The 22,338-nt window shown below is 46.5% G+C and overlaps 1 protein-coding gene across 1 annotated transcript in view; it reads left to right on the plus strand.

Annotated features, from left to right (window-relative positions):
- Window positions 1–12,990: 12,990 nt before the first annotated feature.
- The window catches only part of LOC147683658 (uncharacterized), a 48,274-nt gene continuing 38,926 nt past the window's right edge, over window positions 12,991–22,338 (plus strand). The window contains exon 1 of the mRNA XM_086942559.1: window positions 12,991–14,730. Within this exon, the coding sequence (XP_086798685.1) occupies window positions 12,991–14,730 (1,740 nt within the window). The remainder of the gene's footprint in view (window positions 14,731–22,338) is intronic.

The following is a 22,338-nucleotide window of genomic DNA, read 5'->3' on the forward strand; positions in this document are numbered from 1 at the left end:
CCCCATCATCACGCACAGCTATGACCATGTCTTTGTCGACTTTGGTAGACACATCAACGGAAACTTCGCCCTCATGAACCACAACAACCATATCTCTAAGGTCATCTTGGATGGTACTAATGTGATCTTCCCCCCTGCTGGAGTTATCATTGCATTCTGTAACACAACCTACTCCAGAAGTGTTGACCTGACTCTGTGGTTTGTTGCCAAAACTCATATTTCCCTGCCTAGGGTTTTGACAAATTTTGGCAAAATGACCAAATTTTCCACAGGTGCGGCAAGTAGCACTCCTAGCTGGACAGAACTTATTATCCTTATTGTGAGAGGGATTCCCACATCTATAACAAATGTCCCGTCTAGAAAACAGATTCCTATCGTAGCGTTGTGGATAAGAAGAAGAGTTCCTCTCAACAGGTTGTTGACCAGGTCCAGTTCTGGATTCTCTGTTCTCCTTGGACCTCACAATGGAGACTGTTTCTTCATTCTTCCTTTCAAGTTCTTTAACTTCTTTCTTTGATAACTCAATGCTTTTTGCAGTGCGGATTACTTCTTCCAGAGTAGGATTCCCTAACGTGAGCAATTTCTGTTGTATCGACCTGTCTGTGCACTTGCAGATGTATTGATCCCTGATCAATTGTTCTCTGAAACCTTCGAACTCACACTCAGCACTCAATTGTCTCAGAGTGGATACATAGGTTTCCACATCTTCGCCTGGGAGTTGATCTCTTTTGAAGAACTTATGCCTGATCACGACGAGGCTAGGTTTCACGTCAAACCTCAGCTCCAATTTCATCCTTGTCTCAACAAATTCATCGATGTCATCTTCATTGTTTCTTGGAATAGGAGGTAAATGTTTGAAGATTTCCCTACCCTCGAAACCCAAAGAGTGCAAGAGAAGACACTTCTTCCTTTCTGCGCGGTATCTAGACGCGCCTATTGCACCAAGGTATGTTTCGAAGGCGTCGAACCACTTCTTCCAAATAATTGGCGGATTCCCTGGTGTTTCCAGGAAAGGTGGTGGAGGCGAAACAGATTGCATCGCTTGACCAAGTAAACTGGAATTGAAAAGAGAAAGAAAGAAAACAAGTCCTTTGATGTCGCTGTGCCAATTGAAGAACAAATCTCCCTTTGAACGTTCAGAATGCAGGCTTGTAAAGCAACGAAACACGATGCAGAGAAGGAGACTTGTTTTGCATTAAAGATTCCGCTTTGCTGGCTTTCCTTGAATTAATTTTATTGACAATAAACTGTGAATGTAGAAGTATCACGTTATGGAGAAGAGGGTTGTTAAGGTTTTAAAAGTACTTGTAGCGCAACAGTATTGTGGTTTGCCAACCACGTAGATTTATTACTTTTCGCGTCTTCAGAAAACAGCTGTCCCAGAACGTGTAGCGCAACAGTATTGTGGTTTGCCAACCACGTAGATTTCGGGAGATAAAATGGCCGCTGCGTGCGTGGACTCGCGTTGCCAACCACAAGCGTCGCCGTCAAAATGGCCGCCGGGTCGTACGCAGCGTGCCTTGCGCTGCCAACCACACGCACCACAGCGCCAACCACGACCGTTGCACTGCAGCTCTCCGCCCCCTAGATGGACGCGCAAGGAAAACAAGACGGAGCACTTATCTGGAAGTGTCCCTCGTCGTGCGCTCCGAACAGGACAGGCTCCTTCTGTGGGTTCCGCTCTTCTCCCTCAACGCGATTCTTCTTATTTTCCGGCGCTAGGGCACACCGACCTTCACTCAGGATTCTCCTTGATCGACGAGGTAAGGCAGTAGGTCCGTTTCATGCTCTTGAGCATCGTCGCCACATTTCTGTAGTGATAAATAACGAGTCGCAGGCGTAGGTTGCTGTTAGTAGGTTTAATCCGCTCAAGAGCAGCACAGCGACAGCCTCAAAGCACAGCATCCAACTGCCAGAGCAGTCAACATTCTACTCGAAACCACGGAACTCCCAACACTCAGGGTTCCAACTAACAGTGCCAAGAGGGCACAAACACAGAATACTACACACACCCTGTAGGACTTTCCCCTGCGCTGGGGCACAATTGGCTGCCATTCACCAATGCAGGCACCTTTGCACCATGGTGCAACGGTGCCTGCATTGAGGGGTGATTTTTTTGTGCAGGAAGGGACACCTTCCTACACAAAACAATCACAAGAGGTGTTTTCCTCTTTCTCTGCATGGACTGCAGCACACATAGAAAGAGAAAAAAGCAAGGAGAAATAATAGTATTTCTCCTTGTTGCACCTCGGCATAGGAGTCTGATGCATTACCAGGTTTGAGAAACCTTGTAAGTCTGGGAATGCAGCAGAGTCCATTGTTACTGCGTGGGAACACCCACAGCACACCTATGGCGCACCCCTTTCACGCAAAGTGCTGCATGTAAAGGGGACGTATTTACAAGGACACGAAAAGCCACATAGGGTGGCTTTACGTTTCCTTGTAAATATAGAGCACCAAATTGCGCTGCTGGTGAGTCACAAAAAGTGACGAACCAGCGGTGCAAGGGGCTTGTAAGTATGCCCTCATGTTCCTAAAGGGAGCTTCCCAGACCCAGCATTATTTTTCTGTTTATTAAATTACCATTTCAAGGTTTAATGGTGTTTGGCGAGACCCAGAACCAGTTTAAACATTAAGGTTAAAACAAATGTTTCATGATTGTGAAGCAAAAACATGGCATTGTTAACAGAATAGTAGCACAAAATTTAAACTGGGCAAAGCAAAGAACATATTTTGCTGACATTAAAGTGTTATAAACTGTTGTAAAATATTTACCTGATGCTGTGTAATTATGGTCGCCACTATTTCACTCGCCCAGATCCAACAACAAATGTAGTCCGTTGTCTGTTTTATTGCATGGTAGCATGGCGAGAGATACACTCTGTCTACAAATCACTGTAGCCAGAGTGGGCATGCTGTATCCAAGGTCAAGGTAGCACCTGACAGTTCTTATTATAAAAATAGACTTATATCTTGCATTAAATAAATTGGTAGGAGATAGGCACAAGGAAGCTCTGTGTTTAAAAAATAATGCATATTTTTTTTATCCATACCTGCAATTTGTTTGTTTGAATAATAAAGGCTTGTGGGGGTCATTTGGATGTCGCCAATTGTAGCAGCTGCCTTGTCCTGCTGGCATTTCAGTGGCACAGGAGGTGTACTTGCCACTACTGGCCTCTAAGGTAGCAGGGGCAGAAGCCTTGTCAAGGGCAATGCATCAGGGGTTAGACTAACACATTTTTGTGCGGGTGTCCACATCACTGCATTAACATGCATTAGTCAAGCATTGGAGCTCCCCCTTTCCAGCTACTGTGAGGAACGCTCTACCATGCTGCACTAGTCTACAGCAAATGCGCTGGTAGTGAGTGCACTAAGTATGTGTAATAACTTCACCTGATAAGCCAAGCCCTGCAACCACCACCACGTGCCTTCTATCAGTGGTGCACGGTGGTCATAAACAGTATTAATTTCAGTCCGAGCACCGACTAGTCTGAGTGCCCATGTGGAAGTGTGGCAAGAGGTGGCGCCTTGACTGTTGCTTTCAGGTATGGTGCCTGTCACTCTGTAACCATGCAGCAGTGATTGCCAGGTGAGACTGGAAAGTCAGAGACACTCAGGTTGCGGACTGCAGCTTTTTTACCTGCTGTGCCCCCACAGAAAAACTGACTTCTGTGCCTGAGGCTGAGCCACCGACAGAAGGACGATGGATGTTGCCTCAGGCAAGTAATGGATTTATCATTTTTAGGTTGAGCCTGAGTCAGCGTGCATGCGCTGCTCTGCGAGACTTGCTGTAATAGAGTATGGAAGAGACACCCCGCCCACTCGCCACCCATATTTGTGTCTTTGTCCTTCGTAAATGCTAGATTCAGTAATTGGTCTGTTAGTCCCTCCTTAGTACGGCCTTGTCTTCATTTATAACCTCCCATTGCTACTGGCCCTTTTACTTCTGTTGTTACATGGTACATCTGTTTAAGTCCGTAAGCACTACTTTCTTTTTTTAGTTTCTACTACTGTCGGCCCGACATGCTTTGCTTGCAGCCGGGACAATAGCAGCCAGTTCTTTACAATGTCCTTGCAAATTTTTTTTTAATCTTTATTTACTTTGGTTGAAATCGCTGCACTCGTGCTTCAAATGCAAACATCCTAAGCTAAAGCGCTGGTGCTGCGATTGCTTTAAAAATAAAGAAATAGATTTTTTATTTTCTATCTCTTAACTTTTGAAGCAATCAAGGCACCGTGCTTTAGCTGAAGAAGTTTACAGGTAAAGCGCGAGTGTGACAATTGTTACAAAAGGTAATAAGGAGAGAAACAAGCATTTGCAATGCAATTGTTCTTCCCTTTGGGACCTTATATGTATTTAGCTATGCAGCACATTAGCCTGGATGCTGAAACATCTACTGTTCTTTAACATGGAGGGAAAGTAAGCACCAAACTACGGGACACTGCAGGTATGGAAACACATGGAGAGAAATATTGCCTTTCAGCTTGAAATTGTATAGTCCAAAGCTCTGTTTTTAAAATAAAATCAGGGTCTTCCTTGTCATATCACTGAAAATACAAGATTTGAAAAGATTATTATTGTCTATGAGTGCTTGTAGAAGACAATTTCTATGGACTATAATCAGAATGCTAAAGTGATTCTGGTATTTTACTGACCTCTGCTGGTCATTTTCTATCAAGAAAGTTGAATTTAGGCATTTGAACAGAAAAAAAGTCCCTAAGCGGAAGCAGACAAGTCTTAGGGCTGATCTTCAGAGGCCACAAAGTACATACACATATAAGTACATACTAAAGTATATACAAGAGGTCATGAATGCTCTACCTAAAAAGCGTGCGGCCCGTATTTTCTTCTCTTTATTTACGTTGGTTATAATCGCGGAACTCGTGCTTTGGCTGTAAACATCATAAGCTAAAGCGCAGTGCCTCGATTGTTTCAAAAGTAAAGAAATAGAAAAAAAGTGTTTTTCTATTTCCTTACTTTTCAAGCAATTGTGGCACCCGCACTTTAGCTTAAGATGTTTACAGCTAAAGCACGAGTGCTGCGATTGCATTCAGATGCTTGTTAAGGGACTGTACCAGGGTTTATTGTATTTCCCAAAGAGGAGAGTAATATTTAAACTCAAGTGAGGATGGTTTTTTCATTACAGTTTCATTTTCTCTAGTGACAACCAGTTTCCCTTTTACAGTACAGGGAAATGACATTATCGGTTTCCTTTTCTCTGTTTTGTGACAACCAATAGGAAGATTACCCGATCGTTCTAGGTGTGATTTTCAAATGTTGCAGTGAATCCTCATTTTTTTTTTCTATGTAACCAATCTGCTGTAATGTCATGTTCCTGTGTAAGCGATTGTTCTAGAAATGGTTTATTCATAAATAAAGACACCTAATCACACAGATCTGACATAATTTGAGACTTATGTCCTCCATTTGATTCCTTACTGAAATAGTTACGGTATAAAATGGTAGGTTTGTGAATTCTTAAACATTGTCTACCTGATTTTTGAAGTTCAGAACTCTAAGCAGGTGGCAGCACATTTGAACCTCTGCTTACCTCCTTGGTAGGTTGCCAGCAGGACATGCTGATCCCTTGTGGTTCCAGACGTCCTATTAACACTGTCCAAAGTGCAGTTTTGTGGTTTAAGTCACTTGGGTTTTGGTTTTTAATGTGCAGGTGGCTGCATATTTATAGGCAGCTCGGAGAGACCTATTTTACAGTGTGCATACGATGTTCATCTGAGCCGGTGCACTGTGCGTTGCTCGCTGGGGTTGCAGGTGTTCACAAATCAGTATTTTGAAGGTTTACTTGTCTTGTAAAAAAGGTTTCACTGACTCAGTGTTGTAGCAGTAGACATGGTCCCTTAATCTGCCTCATATTTTAGGCAGAAGGGATCGTATTTATGACATATAGAGACTATAAAAGCACACTTTCCGAGAGCAGCACAAACAGCCACGCTGCACTTATCTGCGGCAGCCCTCCGCAAATTTACATTTTCCCATTTGAGTGCTCATTTTTCTGTAACAAGGCCTTTTGAAGACACTATTGTTATATGGCCCACTTGGGGTCATTTGTTTATGCAGGTCATAAGGCAACTATTTTTAGTGGCTTTAATGAGGGCCACTGAAATTATGCAGCAGAGAAGGCCCAAATTATGCAGCAGGGTTGGCTTAATTATTGGGCAAGCAAAGGCAAATTATGCACCACATTTTGGGAAAGAATCTGTGAGAAGTTGGCCTGATGAATGATGTCCACAGCTCTGTGGGCACCCTGTATCAGTCCAAACAATCCCTTATGGTGGTGGTTGTAAAGTCAACCTTATAGACAAGCTATCCTAGGGGTAGCATGGACTAAGCAGTCTTAGGCTAAACTCAAGAGGGCATGTGAAGCCAGCTGTTTTACCATATGCAATCCTGTAATATCAAATGAAAGGACACCACACAAGTTATTTATTATAAAAATATATGTATTTATTACTAGAATAATCCTCTGTACTCTTTATGAGTGCAGAGGCACAAGCGTTGAAACAAAAGCACAGTCAAACATTCAAAAGTTGCACAATTTTGGATAGGCCCGGTGGCCACTCAAACCATATACTAAAATAGTGGTATAAGTACCACCTCTCGAACAATGGTAAGGCCTAGGGCGTTGTGAATCACTGGGACTACTTGGGACTAGCAGTGATGAAGTCAGGAGAGGCCCGCGGGACACGGGTGCAGTGCCTAAAGCACACGCATGCATCAATGCAAAGTCAATGGTGCGAAAAAGTTAAAGAGTTACTATTTTGGAAGTCTTCCAACTGGAATAAATTACCCCACTTTAAACTAGGACACTAGAGGTGTAAACCACTACAGGAGCACCGGTGTTAGTTCGTTACATCACCCACAGGAAGCGGGTGCATAGTTGCCAAAGTGTGTCGGGTTTCGTCGTGGCGATCTATGAAGCCTGGAGATGAAGATGCTGCAGGCAGCCAGGAGAGAAGAGTCCGGTTGGATCCAAGGGTGGATCGAAGATGTAGAGTACCTGAAAGCAGAGGGGACAGAGTATGGGTCACTAGCCAGTAACCAGGATGGAACCAGGAAGGAATCAGGCAATGTCGGGCGCAATCAGGTGGTTGTTGTGAAGCTTGTCTCCGCTGCCACGTGGACTCTGGGGTATCGACGATGACCAGGAGTGGAGCATGTGCTGTCCCACAAAGGCTCTCGCTGTTGGCGCTGTCGTCTTCCAGATCGGAGTTAACAGGCCTTGGGAAATGCAACCAACGCAGGACTCAAAGATCACTTCTTACTCGGACCAGCAAGGTCAAAGCGGTGGCTCCTTTTCAGGGGAGTGAGGGCCAGTCTGGAGCAACCAGACTAGCAGTGTAAATTGTAAGGTTCATTGGTTCTGGGGCCACTAGTCAATGGGCAAGCGACCGGACCAATGCGTCGAGCAGGGAAATGCAAAAGGGCCCAAGCAGCACTCAATGAGTGTGGAGGGGAGATCTTTGGTGCACAAGCTGCTCGGGGCTGGGGCTTCTCAAACCCCAATGCACAGCTTCGAGGGTGCCTTAGAAGCTGCACGGTCAGCCCTTCGCAGTCTTTCCAAGATGGCCGGCTCCACACTTCACGTTGCCTCCACGTGTCTCAGATTCACTGGGACTGTGAATCAGGCTGTTAGAAGTCAGGGAAGCTGGGTCTTGTCTAAGGGTGGGCGTAAAATCCGTTTCGCGGGTGAATTTGTGGATTTTCCGCGATTTCGCGATCCGCAAATCTCGCGAAATCGCGGTAAAATCCGCGAATCAGCGGGGACGAATTTTCAGCCAAGCAAGGGTTATAGCAGCAGGTGCAAAAGTTGAACCTAATTTCTTTTTAACCTTTTACAAAGGGGTTACAAAGAAATTAACTTCAACTTGGGCACCTGCTGCTAAGTGCTTCCTGGCGCCTCGTTGCCTACTTGCAACTATTCTCTGACCCTGCTCTGACCCATGAAGCAGGGTCAGAGAATAGTTACAAGCTACGTTCCCAACAAGCCGCGCGGCCGCGCGCTTCTGTAACCCCGATCGCGCAGTGCCATGTGTGGCGCGCGCACTCATAGCACATCCCGCGAGAGTTTTCGCGCCGCCGCTTTTAAAAGGCGAGCGGCGCGAAAAACGGGCATTTCCTGATTGCGGTGGACGGAAGACTTTCCTGATTGCGGTGGACGGAAGACTTTCCTGATTGCGGTGGTCGGAAGGCGGCGAAAGTGATCACCTTTAAGTGGCAGGTACGTTTTACAATATGGGCACTTGCATTTGTTGCTTACCCCAGCAGCGAGACCTGCCGCAGGCGCTTCTGGATTCAGCTGAAGCCCCGCACAGTATCATTTTGCTTATATGCAACCTTTGCGGACAGGGTGCCAGCTGTGCGGTTGGAGGCACATTTGAGAAGTGTTTACATGTGGCTCTGAGGATGAGAACTTTGATGTACTGTATTTCCCAGTTATACAGCGTGAAATCGACCGGAGGCAATTGGAGCGCTAGCGCTGTACACGAGCAACACTAAAAACAAACAAAAAAAACACTGTTTTATGCATTTTCGTTTTTTTGGCGGCCTGCTTTCTGCATTAAAGTTTGTGCGCCGGCAGAACCGGGTCAGGTTGGAGCATGAAAATAACAGTAGTAGCTAGCAAGCCTTCTCCATCTAAGTGACGCCACCGCCGAGCTCCGTTTACACTTTTAATTTCCTTCGCCGCCGAGCCCCATTTACACTGTTAATTTCCTTGCTCAAACAAGCTTCTGCACACAGTGTCATTGCATTTGGTGGGCCACGCTGTCTATGTAGCATTTCGCCAATTACTTCTATGGGTCTTGTCATTAATGATAACATGTAATTTAATTAAATCGAAGCCCAGCGGCCGTGATTGGTGACGAGTGACGCCCTATTGTACATGAACAGCGCCGAGCAGGCTGAGTTCTTTTAGCATCCTTTACTGGCAGGCATGCTGGAGGACATGGGACAGCGACAGGTGGTGCTGGGCGTTTTGGGGAGGGAGGGGGCAGGGGGAATACTTTTCCATACCCCATCAGGCCGAGCTTTTCTCTTCCTGCTAAACTGCCACATATGGAATCTCATTGCTTCCTGCTATCTCAGCTAGCTCCAAGACGCCTTTTTTTGGATTCAAGCGCTTTAAAAGAGGTGAGAAGCTTTGGATAATTAGGCCGACATTACAGAAGTGTGGAGTTACATGCACCACAAAGAGAGGGAAAACTCTGCCAGGGGAGACAGAGGGGGAGACAGGTAGGAGCAGACAGAGGTGGTGATGACTGGAGAAGAGGGAGGAAGGCTTGGTACCGAAGGATAGGCAGACATTGAGGGGAATGGGGGGGTGCAGACATGGGGTACCCCTTTCCTTCAGACGAGTATTTATTCTTAAATTCTGTTTGTTGTTTTATATAGCACAGACTTCACAGGATTTCAGAGCGCTGTACATAGTTTGTGTGAAAGCACCTGGCAGAAGTCAACAAAGTGTTAACTGGACACAGAGCAGAGAAAATACTACTTACATTACAGCTAGTGTTTGAGGAACGCATGTGGGTTAGTTGCAGTGATATAAGGGGTGGATAATAGGGCATTAGGTTAGTTCAATGCAGTGTATGCTGGATATCACGGGCCAAAGGAGCCCTAGATTAAATATTAGACATGATGTCACATATAGATGCAGCAGTTTCAGGTGTAGGTAAATTAGAGCCTAGGATGAAGCAATGATTGCCAAGTACCGAAACCAATAAATCAATCTATAAATCAACTACAGCAGCAGTGTGTGTGAGGCATGCGTATTCATGCAAGAGGGACGTATGAGCAAATACTCTAGAGTAAAGGTTCAAAAGCATAGGAAAATGCACGAGGACAGAGTAAGACAAAACAACGCTGAATAGGGCATAATTGGTGAAAAGAGGCCTCAGAGGGTAGAGATTAATGGCAAAGGAATGGTAATGGGAGATGGTTGATCCCAGAAATGGGGGAGGTTTGGTAAACACAGAGCTCTGTTCCCCAGCAACGACTGACGAAGACAGCGGCATGTACCAACTTGTGTCTGTGGGGTGGACGAGTCCCCCATCTATATGTCCAAGAGCGGGAATCCCACACTTGTCAGAGTCCAGCCCTACTCTAAACTTCACATGAAAGTTGCCAAAGAACTCCATGTGTGTGCAGTTCTGCGGGGCTGGCGCATGCAGGCCATTAGGATTGGTTTCCTTTTGGGGATATATGTTAGTGTCTTTGAAAGAATAAAAGTGCTGTGATTTTTTTACATATATAATTGTTTGAATCGAAGTGACATTCCTTAGTCCCAGCACCACAGCGTACATTTTCAAAGTAATACGAGTAAGGTTTTTGTGTCTGATTATACACTGCATTATAGGTCTGATAGATCTCATTTCAGTACATATTAGGAGGGTGGTTGATATTTAGGGTCAGCCCTTACAACAACTAAATTGGTACACACTTTGAGTCTTGATATATTCCATTTTGTGCTTTTCGTTTATAGCAGAGAAGGAGTCCTCTTGCAGGATTACAGCTGGTGTGGTTTGTGGCACACTAGCAGAAGCAGAGGAATAGCTGGCAGGTAAGCTCAGAGCAGGGCTTTCGGGTCAAGTTTGCGCTATATAAAACTTCAAAAGAACCAGGCCTAAAATGTGAGTTGTGCTGCATGGTTACACACAGACAGACAGACAGACAGACACAGACAGACAGACACAGACAGACACAGACAGACAGACGCACACAGAGACACACACACAGACAGACACACGCACAGACAGACACACGCACACAGACAGACACACGCACACAGACAGACACACGCACACAGACAGACACACGCACACAGACAGACACACGCACACAGACAGACGCACACAGACAGACAGATGCACACAGACAGACGCACACAGACAGACACACGCAGACAGACACACGCAGACAGACACACAGACAGACAGACAGACAGACACACAGACAGACAGACACACAGACAGACAGACACACAGACCGACAGACACACAGACAGACAGACACACACAGTCCGACAGACACACAGATAGACAGATAGACACACAGACCGACAGACACACAGACAGACAGACACACAGACAGACAGACACACGCACACAGACAGACACACGCACACAGACAGACACACATACACAGACACACGCAGACAGACGCAGACATACAGACAGACACACAGACAGACAGACACACAGACAGACAGACACAGACAGACAGACACACACACACAGACAGACACACACAGACCGACAGACACACAGACAGATAGACACACAGACCGACAGACACACAGACAGACAGATAGACACACAGACAGACCGAGAGGGCCGACCAAACAGTCATTGGGCACTTTGGTGTGGGCAAACCACTCCTCCCCTGCTCGGAAAGCAGAGCAGTCCGGCCCACCTGCCAGCTGCAAAGCAGCAGGACACGTCAGGAAGCATAAAATGATAATAACTTAAAAGTTATTATAATATCATGTTTCTCTTCTTTACACTGCTTAAAAGCGGTGGGGGATGCTCCACTGCCAAAGAGGAGGATCCGCCCCTGATCAGTACAACAAGAAACAAGAACAACCACATGCAAGCATCCTTTCAATCAGGATATAAAGCTCATCAGAGCACCAAACTCAAGCCCAATCAAAATTGTGGATGACTCCTTTGAGCTAGTTTTACACATCACAGAAGGTGTAACACATAATGCAGATTTTTAGACCAGTTTAACGTAATGAATGCTAATAAGGAAGTACCTGGGCACATGCCTATTTGCCTAAACTGGAATCCCAGGTAACTATTTGGTTGTTTTTTCTATTGGAGTATCTGGCCAGTCCCATTCATTGTTTGTAACTCGTAGAGCCTTTGCTAACCATCTTGTTTTCAATTGCAGGTTTGCAGTCTGTTAGGTATTCGGATTTGAATAGTCAGGCGTGAGTACCCACAAAGACAAGGTAATTCTGTTTATGTTCCACATTTGATTTTGGGGGGTGCTGGGTAAATAGATTCACAATCTGCACCCCATTTCTTTTGCAGGTTTGTGAGACTGTGTTACAAATACAGTTGTACAGGCAGACGTGAGTAGAGGCAGAACAAACAGGTAATTGTTTAGTAGAGTTAAATTGTGGTGCATCTTATACATTGTAGTATAACAACATACCTTACATATGTTTTCTTCCATTGCAGGTTCTGTAGACAGTACCCCACACATTTGAACGGGCATACGTGAGTACAAGCACAACAGGTAATTGTTTGATAGAGGTAAACTGTGGAGCATCTTGTACATTGTAGTATAACAACATACCTTACCTATGTTTTCTTCCGTTGCAGGTTCTGCAGACAGTACCCCACACATTTGAACGGGCATACGTGAGTACAAGCACAACAGGTAATTGTTTGGTATAGTTGAACTGTGATGCATCTTGTACATTGTAGCATGACAACATACCTTACCCATGTTTTCTTCCGTTGCAGGTTCCACGGACAGTCCCCCACACATTTGAACGGGCATACGTGAGTACAGGCACAACAGGTAATTGTTTGGTAGAGTAAAATTGTTGTGCTTCTTGAACATTGTAGTATAACAAAATACCTTACCCATGTTTTCTTCTGTTGCAGGTTTTGCAGACAGTACCCCACACATTTGAACAAGCATACTTGAGTACAAGCAGAACAGGTAATTGTTTGGTAGAGTTCCCTTATGGTGCACATGGCATATTGCTGTATCACAAATTCGCAATGTGCTGAAATAATCTTTACTTCTATTGTAGGCTCTACGGACAGTGCTATATTTAAGTTTGGAAGAGCAGGGCAGTAAACAGAAAAATCCAGGTAATTGCACTCTATGTTTTGCCGGCAAAGCATCAGTACTATGTGACAGATTGCAATCATGAGCATAGGCATCAACTTTAGCCATGTTCCTTTATTTTGCAGGCTTTGTGGCGTAGCAGGCTAAACCCAGTTCTCACAAATATGTTCAAGCGCAAAGCTGTACCTTCTGCAGAGTGCGATGCTTCACCACAAAGGAAGAAATGTTGCCTTGTTTTCAAGGAAGAGTGGATGAAAGAAATTGTGGAGGCTGAGACACAGAAATCCCGAAGCAAGGTTCGCGTCCAACTTGGGGAACTATTTCAATACAGTCCAGACGTGGGCTTGATTTGCAAAACATGTGCCGAAGCCAAGATTGTTGGGGACTTTTCTACAGGGAAGAAATGCAGTGATGGCTGGAAACTGGATTACCTGAACCGTCATCTAATTAGCAAAGTTCACAAGTCTGCCATTGTGATATTGAGAAACAGAAGTGCTGCTGCCAGGTTTGTTTTTGGAGTGCGAGCAATGCTGACAGAAACTGCCACTGACAAAGCAAATAGAATAGAAGTAGTTGAACGACAAAGATCCCTGCCTGATGAAATAAAGATTCTCATCAACAACGTGTTGCTGGCAGTCAAGATGAACTCTTCAATGTTATCTGTACAAGACATCCATGACCACCTAGCTTTGTATGTGAAGATACCAGACAGCTGGAGGAGCAAGAACTATGCCTTTGAGTTCCTTGAGGCCATCAATAGCGTGATACACTGTGAAGCTATGGCAGAACTTCGTAACGCTTTGTATCACACACTGATAATTGACGAGAGCACAGATATTTCTGTTACAAAAATGCTCATCCTGTACTTCAAGTTCCGACCTGTAACCTCAACAGAGCACAAAACACTGTTTGGGGGCATAGTGAAGCTGACTAGTTGTAATGCTGAGGCTATCACTATTGCTGTGAAAGAATTCTACACTGCCAATGAACTGGACCTCATGAAAATGGTCATGTTCACATCCGATGGTGCGTCTGTGATGCTGGGTAAAAATAATGGTGTTGCTACTCGCCTTAAGCAATCCATTCCCCATCTAGTTGAGCAGCATTGTGTCGCTCATCGTGAAGATTTGGGAGTTGATGATGCCTGGAAGAGGGTTCCCATGATTAAAGAGATGGAGACATTATTGAGGACTGTCTACACTGTGTTCTCCAGATCTCCTGCAAGGAAGTCCAAGCTGGATGAAATGGCATCGGTCACTGATTGTGAAGTGGTCTCTTTTCGACCATTGAATGAAGTCCGGTGGCTTTCAAGGCATTTTGCAGTTGGTGCACTTATTCGGAATTACGAGGTTGTTCTTAAGTACTTTGAGCATGAGAAAGTTGAAGAGAATGATCCAGTAGCTAAATATTGTTACAAAAAGCTATCTGACTCAAACTACCATATTTCCCTTGCAGTCCTTAATGATATTCTGAGTGAATTTGCATCTTTGTGCAAACTGTTCCAAAAAAGTTCTTTGACTACTGTAGAAGGTGTAGAGTATGCAAGAGCAAAGATTGGCCAAATTAGGCAACAGTATTTGGGGGACACTGTCTTTTGGAGCAGCAATGTAAGAGATCTGATGGTGTTGTACAAGGAAAGGCAAGAGTTTGACAGTGGGCCTATTTTGTCTTTTGTTTCCCTTCTTTGTGAGCACATGCAAAAAAGGTTCCCTGAAGATGAACTGAAAGAATGGGCAAGTTTTGAAATCCAGGCAATAGCAACACAATCCCATTTTGATTTTGGGACTGAAAATATACAAAGACTTGTTAAAAAGTATAAAAATGTCTTGGTCCTGGGTGATTGTGAGACACCAGAAGATGTTGTACGACAATACAGAGACTATAAATATGTGGTGGCAGAACATGTAAAGGGTGGGTTATTTACCACCTTTCAAGATACGGTGAATTTCACTGTACGCAATGCTGCTCAGTATAGTGTGGTGTCTCAGCTTGTTGATATCTGCGCAACATTTCAAGCTTCTAGTGCTGATTGTGAACGAGGATTTAGCCTCATGAATACTATCAAGAGCAAATTGAGGAATAGACTAGAGCAGAAGGATTTGGATATGCTGATGAGGACAAAGGCCTACCTCCTGAATGGGAAAGTTGACCTTGACAGAGTTATCAGCACTGGAAAAATGGCAAGGATCGCCGTGAGAAGCAACCCTGTAACCCATCTAGTGATGCCACTTGACATGTCTGACCGGCCCTCTCCCACAGTCCATGTTTGCCTAGATGTCAGTTTTACAAACTATGTGTGGAGGGATAGCCCAACGTTACTCAGTAGTTTTCACTTCAAATTGTAAATATGTTATGTCATTTTTGTAACTTATTGTGTATATGTGATATTGTATAGGCTCTCAACATTTCCCCACCCAATGAACAGTGCTCCAGTTAAGAATATTTAGTAAAATCTTATGATGGTACCATCGTTGGAGTCTTGTGCTTTTTTAACCATTAAGTGTACTTGCCTGTGTAAGCAGTAATGTTTTGGCATGTATTTCCAATTCGCAAACCGGCCTTAAGACCCTTAAAGTGGTGCTGTATGTGTGAAAATGCACCATCTTTTCACTTTTTTAAGTACACGTTTGGGGTGACATTTGGCGCTGCGCGCGGGGTCTGGCTCCTAGCGCACACAGCCATGGTTGCAGCGCACAGAGACCCTCCACTGCCGCACACAGAGGAAAATAATTAGAGGGAACATTGGTTACAAGTAGGCAACGAGGCACCTGTCCAAGGAATTAAACCTCATCAGGAAGCACTTACAGATATAAAAAACAGGAAGAAGGGAGAGGATGGCAAATACACCCATTTTGAGTTGTCAGGAGGGGTTAAACTAAAAGAGACCTTTACAGCCTCTCTTTCTTTCTCTCGTTCTCTCTCTCTCCCTCTCTTTCTCTCTCTTTCTCTCTATCTATCTCTCTCTCCCCCTCCTTTCTTGCTCTATTTATCTCTTTCTCTCTCTCTTTCAAGTTCTTCCTCTTTCTCTGCTTATCTCTTTCTTTCTCCGTTGTTCTCTCTCTCTTTCTCTCTATCTCCCTCTCTTTCTTTCTCTCTCTCTCACATCCTCTCTTTCTCGCTCTCTCTTTCTCTCTCTCTCACTCTCCCTCTTTCTCTCTCTCTCTTTCTCTTTCAATCTCTCATCCTCTCTCTCTCTCTCCCTCTCTGTGTGTCTTTCTCTCTTTCTCTCTCTTTCCATGTCTCTCTCCCTCTTTCTCTCTCTCTTTTACTTTCTTGCTCTTTCTCTGTCTCTTTCTTTCTCTCTCGTTCTCTTTCTCTCTCCCTCTCTTTCTCTCTCTCGATCCCTCTCTCCTCTTCTCTCTCCCTCTCTCTCTCTCTCCCTTTCTCCCTCTCTTTCTCTTTCACTTTCTTGCTCTTTCGCAGTCTCTCTCTTTCTTTCTCTCTCATTCTCTCTCTCCCTGTTTGTTTGTTTGTTTCTTTCTTTCTTCCTCCCCCTCTCTCTCTTACTCTCTCTTTCTCTCCCTCTCTTTCCCTTTCTCTCCCTTTCACTTTCACTTTTTTGCTCTTTCTCTGTCTGTCTCATTCTTTCTTTCTCTCTCTCTTTCTTTCTTTCTTTCTTTTTTCTTTCTTTCTTTCGTTCTATCTTTCTTTCTTTCTTTCACTCTCTCTCCCTCCCCCTCTCTCTCTCTCTCTCTCTCTCTCTTTCTCTCTTTTGAAACATTGCAAAGATCTTGTAGATGACAAAGTACAAACAAGCATTTGCAATGCAATAGGTCTTGCATGTTTTGTATTTACGTGACTTAGCTGTATTGATATTACAAATTACAATGGCTTTTAATTTTTTTAAATAATTAATACTTAAATAAAAGTGATTTTAATTTATAATGGCAATAGCTTAAACTTTTGTAAATAACTTTTGTGAAGATTATGTTCAGTGTATTTTATTGTGACGAAAATCCAAGAACAGAAGTGCAATATTAACATCTTTTTGTGACATTTGTAATAAAGTTTGAAACATTGAGAGAACATATTTGAACCAGTTGTTGTTGAATGGTTGCGCAGATTGATGCTGGGGTGGCGCTGAGTGGTGCTGTGGTGGTGCTGAGTGGTGCTGTGGTGATGCTGAGTGGTGCTGTAGTGGTGCTGAGTGATACTGGGATGGTGCTGAGTGATGCTGGTGTGGTGCTGAGTGGTGCTGTGGTGGTGTTGAGTGATGCTGTGGTGGTGCTGAGTGATGCTGTGGTGGTGCTGAGTGGTGCTGTGGTGGAGCTGAGTGATGCTGGGGTAGCGCTGAGTGATGATGAGGTGATGCAGAGGGCAGAAAGGCACAAAAAGCAGTCTAAGAAAGGGCAGAAGGGCAAAAAAACAAGGGAAAAACGAGTCTAACAGAGGGCAGAAGGGCACAAAAAAACAGTCTAACAGAGGACAGAAGGGCCGAAAAACAAGGGAAATACGAGTCTAACAGAGGGCAGAAGGGCACAAAAACAAGTCTAACAGAGGGCAGAAGGGCACAAAAACACGGGAATAACAGGGCAGAATGGCACAAAAAACGAGTATAACAGAGGGCAGAAGGGCAAAAAAACAAGGGAAAAATGAGTCTAACAGAGGGCACAAGGGCACACAAAACGAGTCTAACAGGGGGCAGAAGGGCAGAAAAACAAGGGAAAAACGAGTCTAACAGAGGGCAGAAGGGCAGAAAAAAAGGGAAAAACGAGTCTAACGGGGGGCAGAATGAATCCCGCCCTGCATGTTTGTCCACGAAGATGCCACCTTTTTGTGCAATACCTCTACTCAACTGGAGTACTTTCTACTGTCTAATCAGTAAGTGCTCCCTTGTTGGCTAAATGTATAGGGGCAGATTTACAATAACTGGCGCATCCCCAGGGATGCACCAGTTATTGTGCGCCGCAGCTCCGCCACCATGTGGCAAAAACGGCACAGATGCGTCACGCATCTGTGCCGTAAAAGCAGCGCATTGCTGGAGCTGCGTTGCGCTTGCAACGCAGCTCCAGCAATGCTCTGGGGGGCCCTATCTCCCCAATGCTGCATCAAGCCTTGCGCCTGATTCAAGCAGGCGCAGGGTTTTGACGCAGCATTGGCCTAAAAGTGACTGAGTGAAATCTTGTAGATTTCACTCCGCCACTATTAGGAGGCTGAGTCGGAACGCCTCCTGATGGTGCATGGCTTTACAACGTGACGCATCTCACAGAGAGATGCATCACGTTGTTAATACCCAGCACCATGGAGCTGCCGCTGCGTCACAAAAGGTCTCGGTAGAGGGTGGCAGTGGTGGACCAGAGGGTGGCAGTGATGAACCAGAGGGTGACAGTGATGAACCAGAGGGTGGCAGGGGTAAACCAGAGGGTGACAGTGCTGAACCAGAGGGTGGCAGTGCTGAACCTGAGGGTGGCAGGGGTGAACCAGAGGGTGGCAGGGGTGAACCAGAGGGTGACAGTGCTGAACCAGAGGGAAGCAGTGCTGAACCAGAGGGTGGCAGGGGTGAACCAGAGGGTGGCAGGGGTGAACCAGAGGGTGGCAGTGATGAACCAGATGGTGGCAGGGGTGAACCAGAGGGTGGCAGTGGGGAACCAGAGGGTGACATGGGTGAACCAGAGGGTGGCAGTGGTGAACCAGAGAGTGGCAGTGGTGAACCAGAGGGTGGCAGTGCTGAACCAGAGGGTGACAGTGGTTAACCAGAGGGTGGCAGTGGTGAACCAGAGGTGCTGTGATGAAATAGAGGGTGGCAGTCGTGAACCAGAGGGTGGCAGTGGTGAACCAGAGGGTGGCAGTGGTGAACCAGAGGGTGGCAGGGGTGAACCAGAGGGTGGCAGGGGTGAACCAGAGGGTGGCATTGCTGAACCAGAGGGTGGCAGTGGTGAACCAGAGGGTGGCAGGGGTGAACCAGAGGGTGGCAGGGGTGAACCAGAGGGTGGCAGTGGGGAACCAGAGGGTGGCATGGGTGAACCAGAGGGTGGCAGTGGTGAACCAAAGAATGGCAGTGGTGAACCAGAGGGTGGCAGTGCTGAACCAGAGGGTGACAGTGGTTAACCAGAGGGTGACAGTGGTGAACCAGAGGGTGGCAGTCATGAACCAGAGGGTGGCAGGGGTGAACCAGAGGGTGACAATGCTGAACCAGAGGGTGGCAGTGGTGAACCAGAGGGTGGCAGGGGTGAACTAGAGGGTGGCAGGGGTGAACCAGAGGGTGGCAGTGCTGAACCAGAGGGTGACAGTGGTTAACCAGAGGGTGGCAGTGGTGAACCAGAGGTGCTGTGATGAACCAGAGGGTGGCAGTCGTGAACCAGAGGGTGGCAGTGGTGAACCAGAGGGTGACAGTGCTGACCCAGAGGGTGGCAGGGGTGAACCAGAGAGTGGCAGTGCTGAACCAGAGGGTGGCAGTGGTGAACCAGAGGGTGGCAGGGGTGAACCAGAGGGTGGCAGGGGTGAACCAGAGGGTGGCAGGGGTGAACCAGAGGGTGGCAGTGATGAACCAGAGGGTGCTGTGCCCATAAACGACTGCAGGGGTAACTTTACCGTGCAAGCGGCCCGCGAAGACGCAAAAAGCCCCGCGAACACGCAAAAAACCCCGCGAACACGCAAAAAAACAAAAATCCGCAAATTCGCACAAATTCGCGAATTTTGCGGATCGCGAATTCGCAAATCCGCAAATTCGCGGATCGCAAATTCGCAAAATTCGCCCATGCTTAGTCTTGTCAATCTCTGTCGCTCGAGTTCTGGCGGGAACTGCAACAAAGCAAACCGTTGGGCGCTGGATGGTGCCTGTTTGCCCAGGGTGGTCACTCCTTGACCACAAGGGAGATTCTTCAGTCTTCCACGTCGAGTGGGATGTCGAAGGGTCCAGAGTTCTGTATCAAAGTTTCGTTCAGGATAATCTAATGCTCCTGGGCCCAGCTCCTACCTTTATTCCAAATCAAGGGGCTGGATTACCTGCTAGGTCCCTCCTATGGGTGGAACCCAGGAAGGGGGTGGTTACACCCCTTTCCCTTTGTCCAGTTTAGCGCCAGAGCTGGGACTGGAGTGTCCCAGCACCGGTTTGAACTGGACTATGCATGGGAAGCCTTGTAATCCCCAGGCAGTGTCTAGTTTCATTCAACCCTCCCTGCTACAATCCACTGTCTCCTGTCTGGGGTGTTGTAACACCTACCTGTGACAGGATATCTATTGTCCAGTCCTCCCCTGCCGGAGTTTCGGTCAGCAGCAGGAGGCCAGACTCGTGTCTGTGGCAGCAGCATCCATTTTGTGATGCTGGGGCTTTGGTTAGATTTAACTGCGTTTAAGCAAAGTAACATGTCTTCTCCCTCTAGAAGGGTGGAATGCTACCCCCGTCGCCAGGACTGGCGAGGGGGTAGTATTCCAAAGTGTATGACACCTTACACGACATGTTTTGATAAAGCCAAACCAAAGTTAGCAAGTAACCGCAAGGATTATAATGCACTTAAGAGCAATATCCCGGAACAGCTAAGGGAGTTGGTCCCGACAGCTGCAGACAGGCTCAGCTCATGCTAGAGCACCATCTCACATAAAACCAAGCACTCTGCCTCCAGGATTGTTAAGGCCTGCCATAGAAGTGACTTATAAGTGTATATGTGTCCAGCTATAGGTTCAGATATAGGTATACTATATCTAAGCAAGGGGTGATTACACGACCTTGCCCCAGCTGAGTGATCAGTCAGTTGTGTCAGTTTGGATAGCCAGCCAGGAGTGGCAAAAGATATGCTGCAGCCCCTGGTAGGCCTTGGATACACCTATGCCCTGGGTACCTGTAGTACACTGTACAGGGGCTGATAAGGTGAACCAATGTCCAAATGGGTATGTACCTAAAGTACATGGATGTGAATTTAGAGAGAGAACAGCAGGCTGTGGGTCTCATTAGCAGGCCCACAGCCACATTATGTCGAAAACCAGTGAAGCAAAAGCAAAAATCTGGGGTGACCATAGGAAAGCAGACCCTTCTCTCCTACATACCCTCCCCCACCCCCAAAAGGCAGGGACATTAAACTTAACCTTGACCAGATAAGTCTTCATGTTCTAAGTGGAAATACCTGGAGAGACCATCTGCATTGCCATGGTCAGTCCCTGGTCTGTGTTCCACTGTGAAGTCCATCCCATGTAGGGAAATGGACCACCTGAGCAGTTTGGGATTCTCACCCTTCATCTGATTTAGCCACAAGAGGGGCTTATGGTCTGTCTGAATTAGGAAGTGAGTGCCAAACAAGTATGGTCTCAACTTCTTCAGGGCCCAAACCACAGCAAAGGCCTCCCTCTCAATGGCTGACCAACGTTTCTCTCTAGGGGTCAGCCTTCTGCTAATGAAAGCAATGGGCTGGTCTTGACCATCTACATTAAGTTGTGAAAGCACAGCTCCCACCCCCAACTCAGAAGCATCTGTTTAAACAATGAACTGTTTGGAGTAGTCAGGACTCTTCAGGATAGGTGCAGAGCACATGGCCTTCTTCAGGTCATCAAATGCCCTTTGACAGCTAACTGTCCACTGAACCTTTTTTGGCATCTTCTTGGATGTCAGATCATTCAATGATGTCACAATGGACCCATAGTTCTTTACACATTTCCTGTAATACCCAGTCAGGCCCAAGAAGGCTCTGACTTGTGTCTGGGTAGTTGGAGGAGCCCAGTCCTGTATGGTCTGGATCTTGCTCTCCAATGGTTGAACCTGACCCCCACCTACTAGGTGGCCCAGGTACACAACCTTGCTCTGCCCTATCTGGCAATTGGTAGCCTTGATTGTCAGGCCTGCCTTTTGCAGGGCCTCCAGATCTTTCTTCAGGTGGATCAGGTGATCCTCCCAGGTGGAGCTGAAGACAGCAATATCATCTAGATATAAATGGGGGTGGGGTCGCACACTACTCACACACCGGCGGTGTCGCCCCTAAGGACTCTGGTCAATGCAGTAACGTGTTCGCGATGCATCATCTTTCGATCTTCTGCTATCTTCGCTGTCTTCGCCATCCCTGGACACGTGTTTTGGGGTATTACCCCTCATCAGCAGGGATAGGCCGTGTTCTGGGGTTGCCGATGGCTGCCAATATCTGCCAGGTATAGTACCACTCCGGCGCGTAGGTGCGGGATCCCAGGCTCGTCAGCCCGCTGCTCAAGGGAGCTTTAAAGTTACAAATGGGGGTGGGGTCGCACACTACTCACACACCGGCGGTGTCGCCCCTAAGGACTCTGGTCAATGTAGTAACGTGTTCGCGATGCATCATATTTCGATCTTCTGCTATCTTCCCTGTCTTCGCCATCCCTGGACACGTGTTTCGGGGTATTACCCCTCATCAGCAGGGATAGGCCGTGTTCCGGGATTGCCGATGTCTGCCAATATCTGCCAGGTATAGTACCACTCCGGCGCGTAGGTGCGGGATCCCAGGCTCGTCAGCCCGCTGCTCAAGGGAGCTTTAAAGTTACAAATGGGGGTGGGGTCGCACACTACTCACACACCGGCGGTGTCGCCCCTAAGGACTCTGGTCAATGTAGTAACG

This window comes from Lissotriton vulgaris, chromosome 11, assembly GCF_964263255.1.
Source record: "Lissotriton vulgaris chromosome 11, aLisVul1.2, whole genome shotgun sequence".
In the NCBI taxonomy this organism is placed as follows: domain Eukaryota; kingdom Metazoa; phylum Chordata; class Amphibia; order Caudata; family Salamandridae; genus Lissotriton; species Lissotriton vulgaris.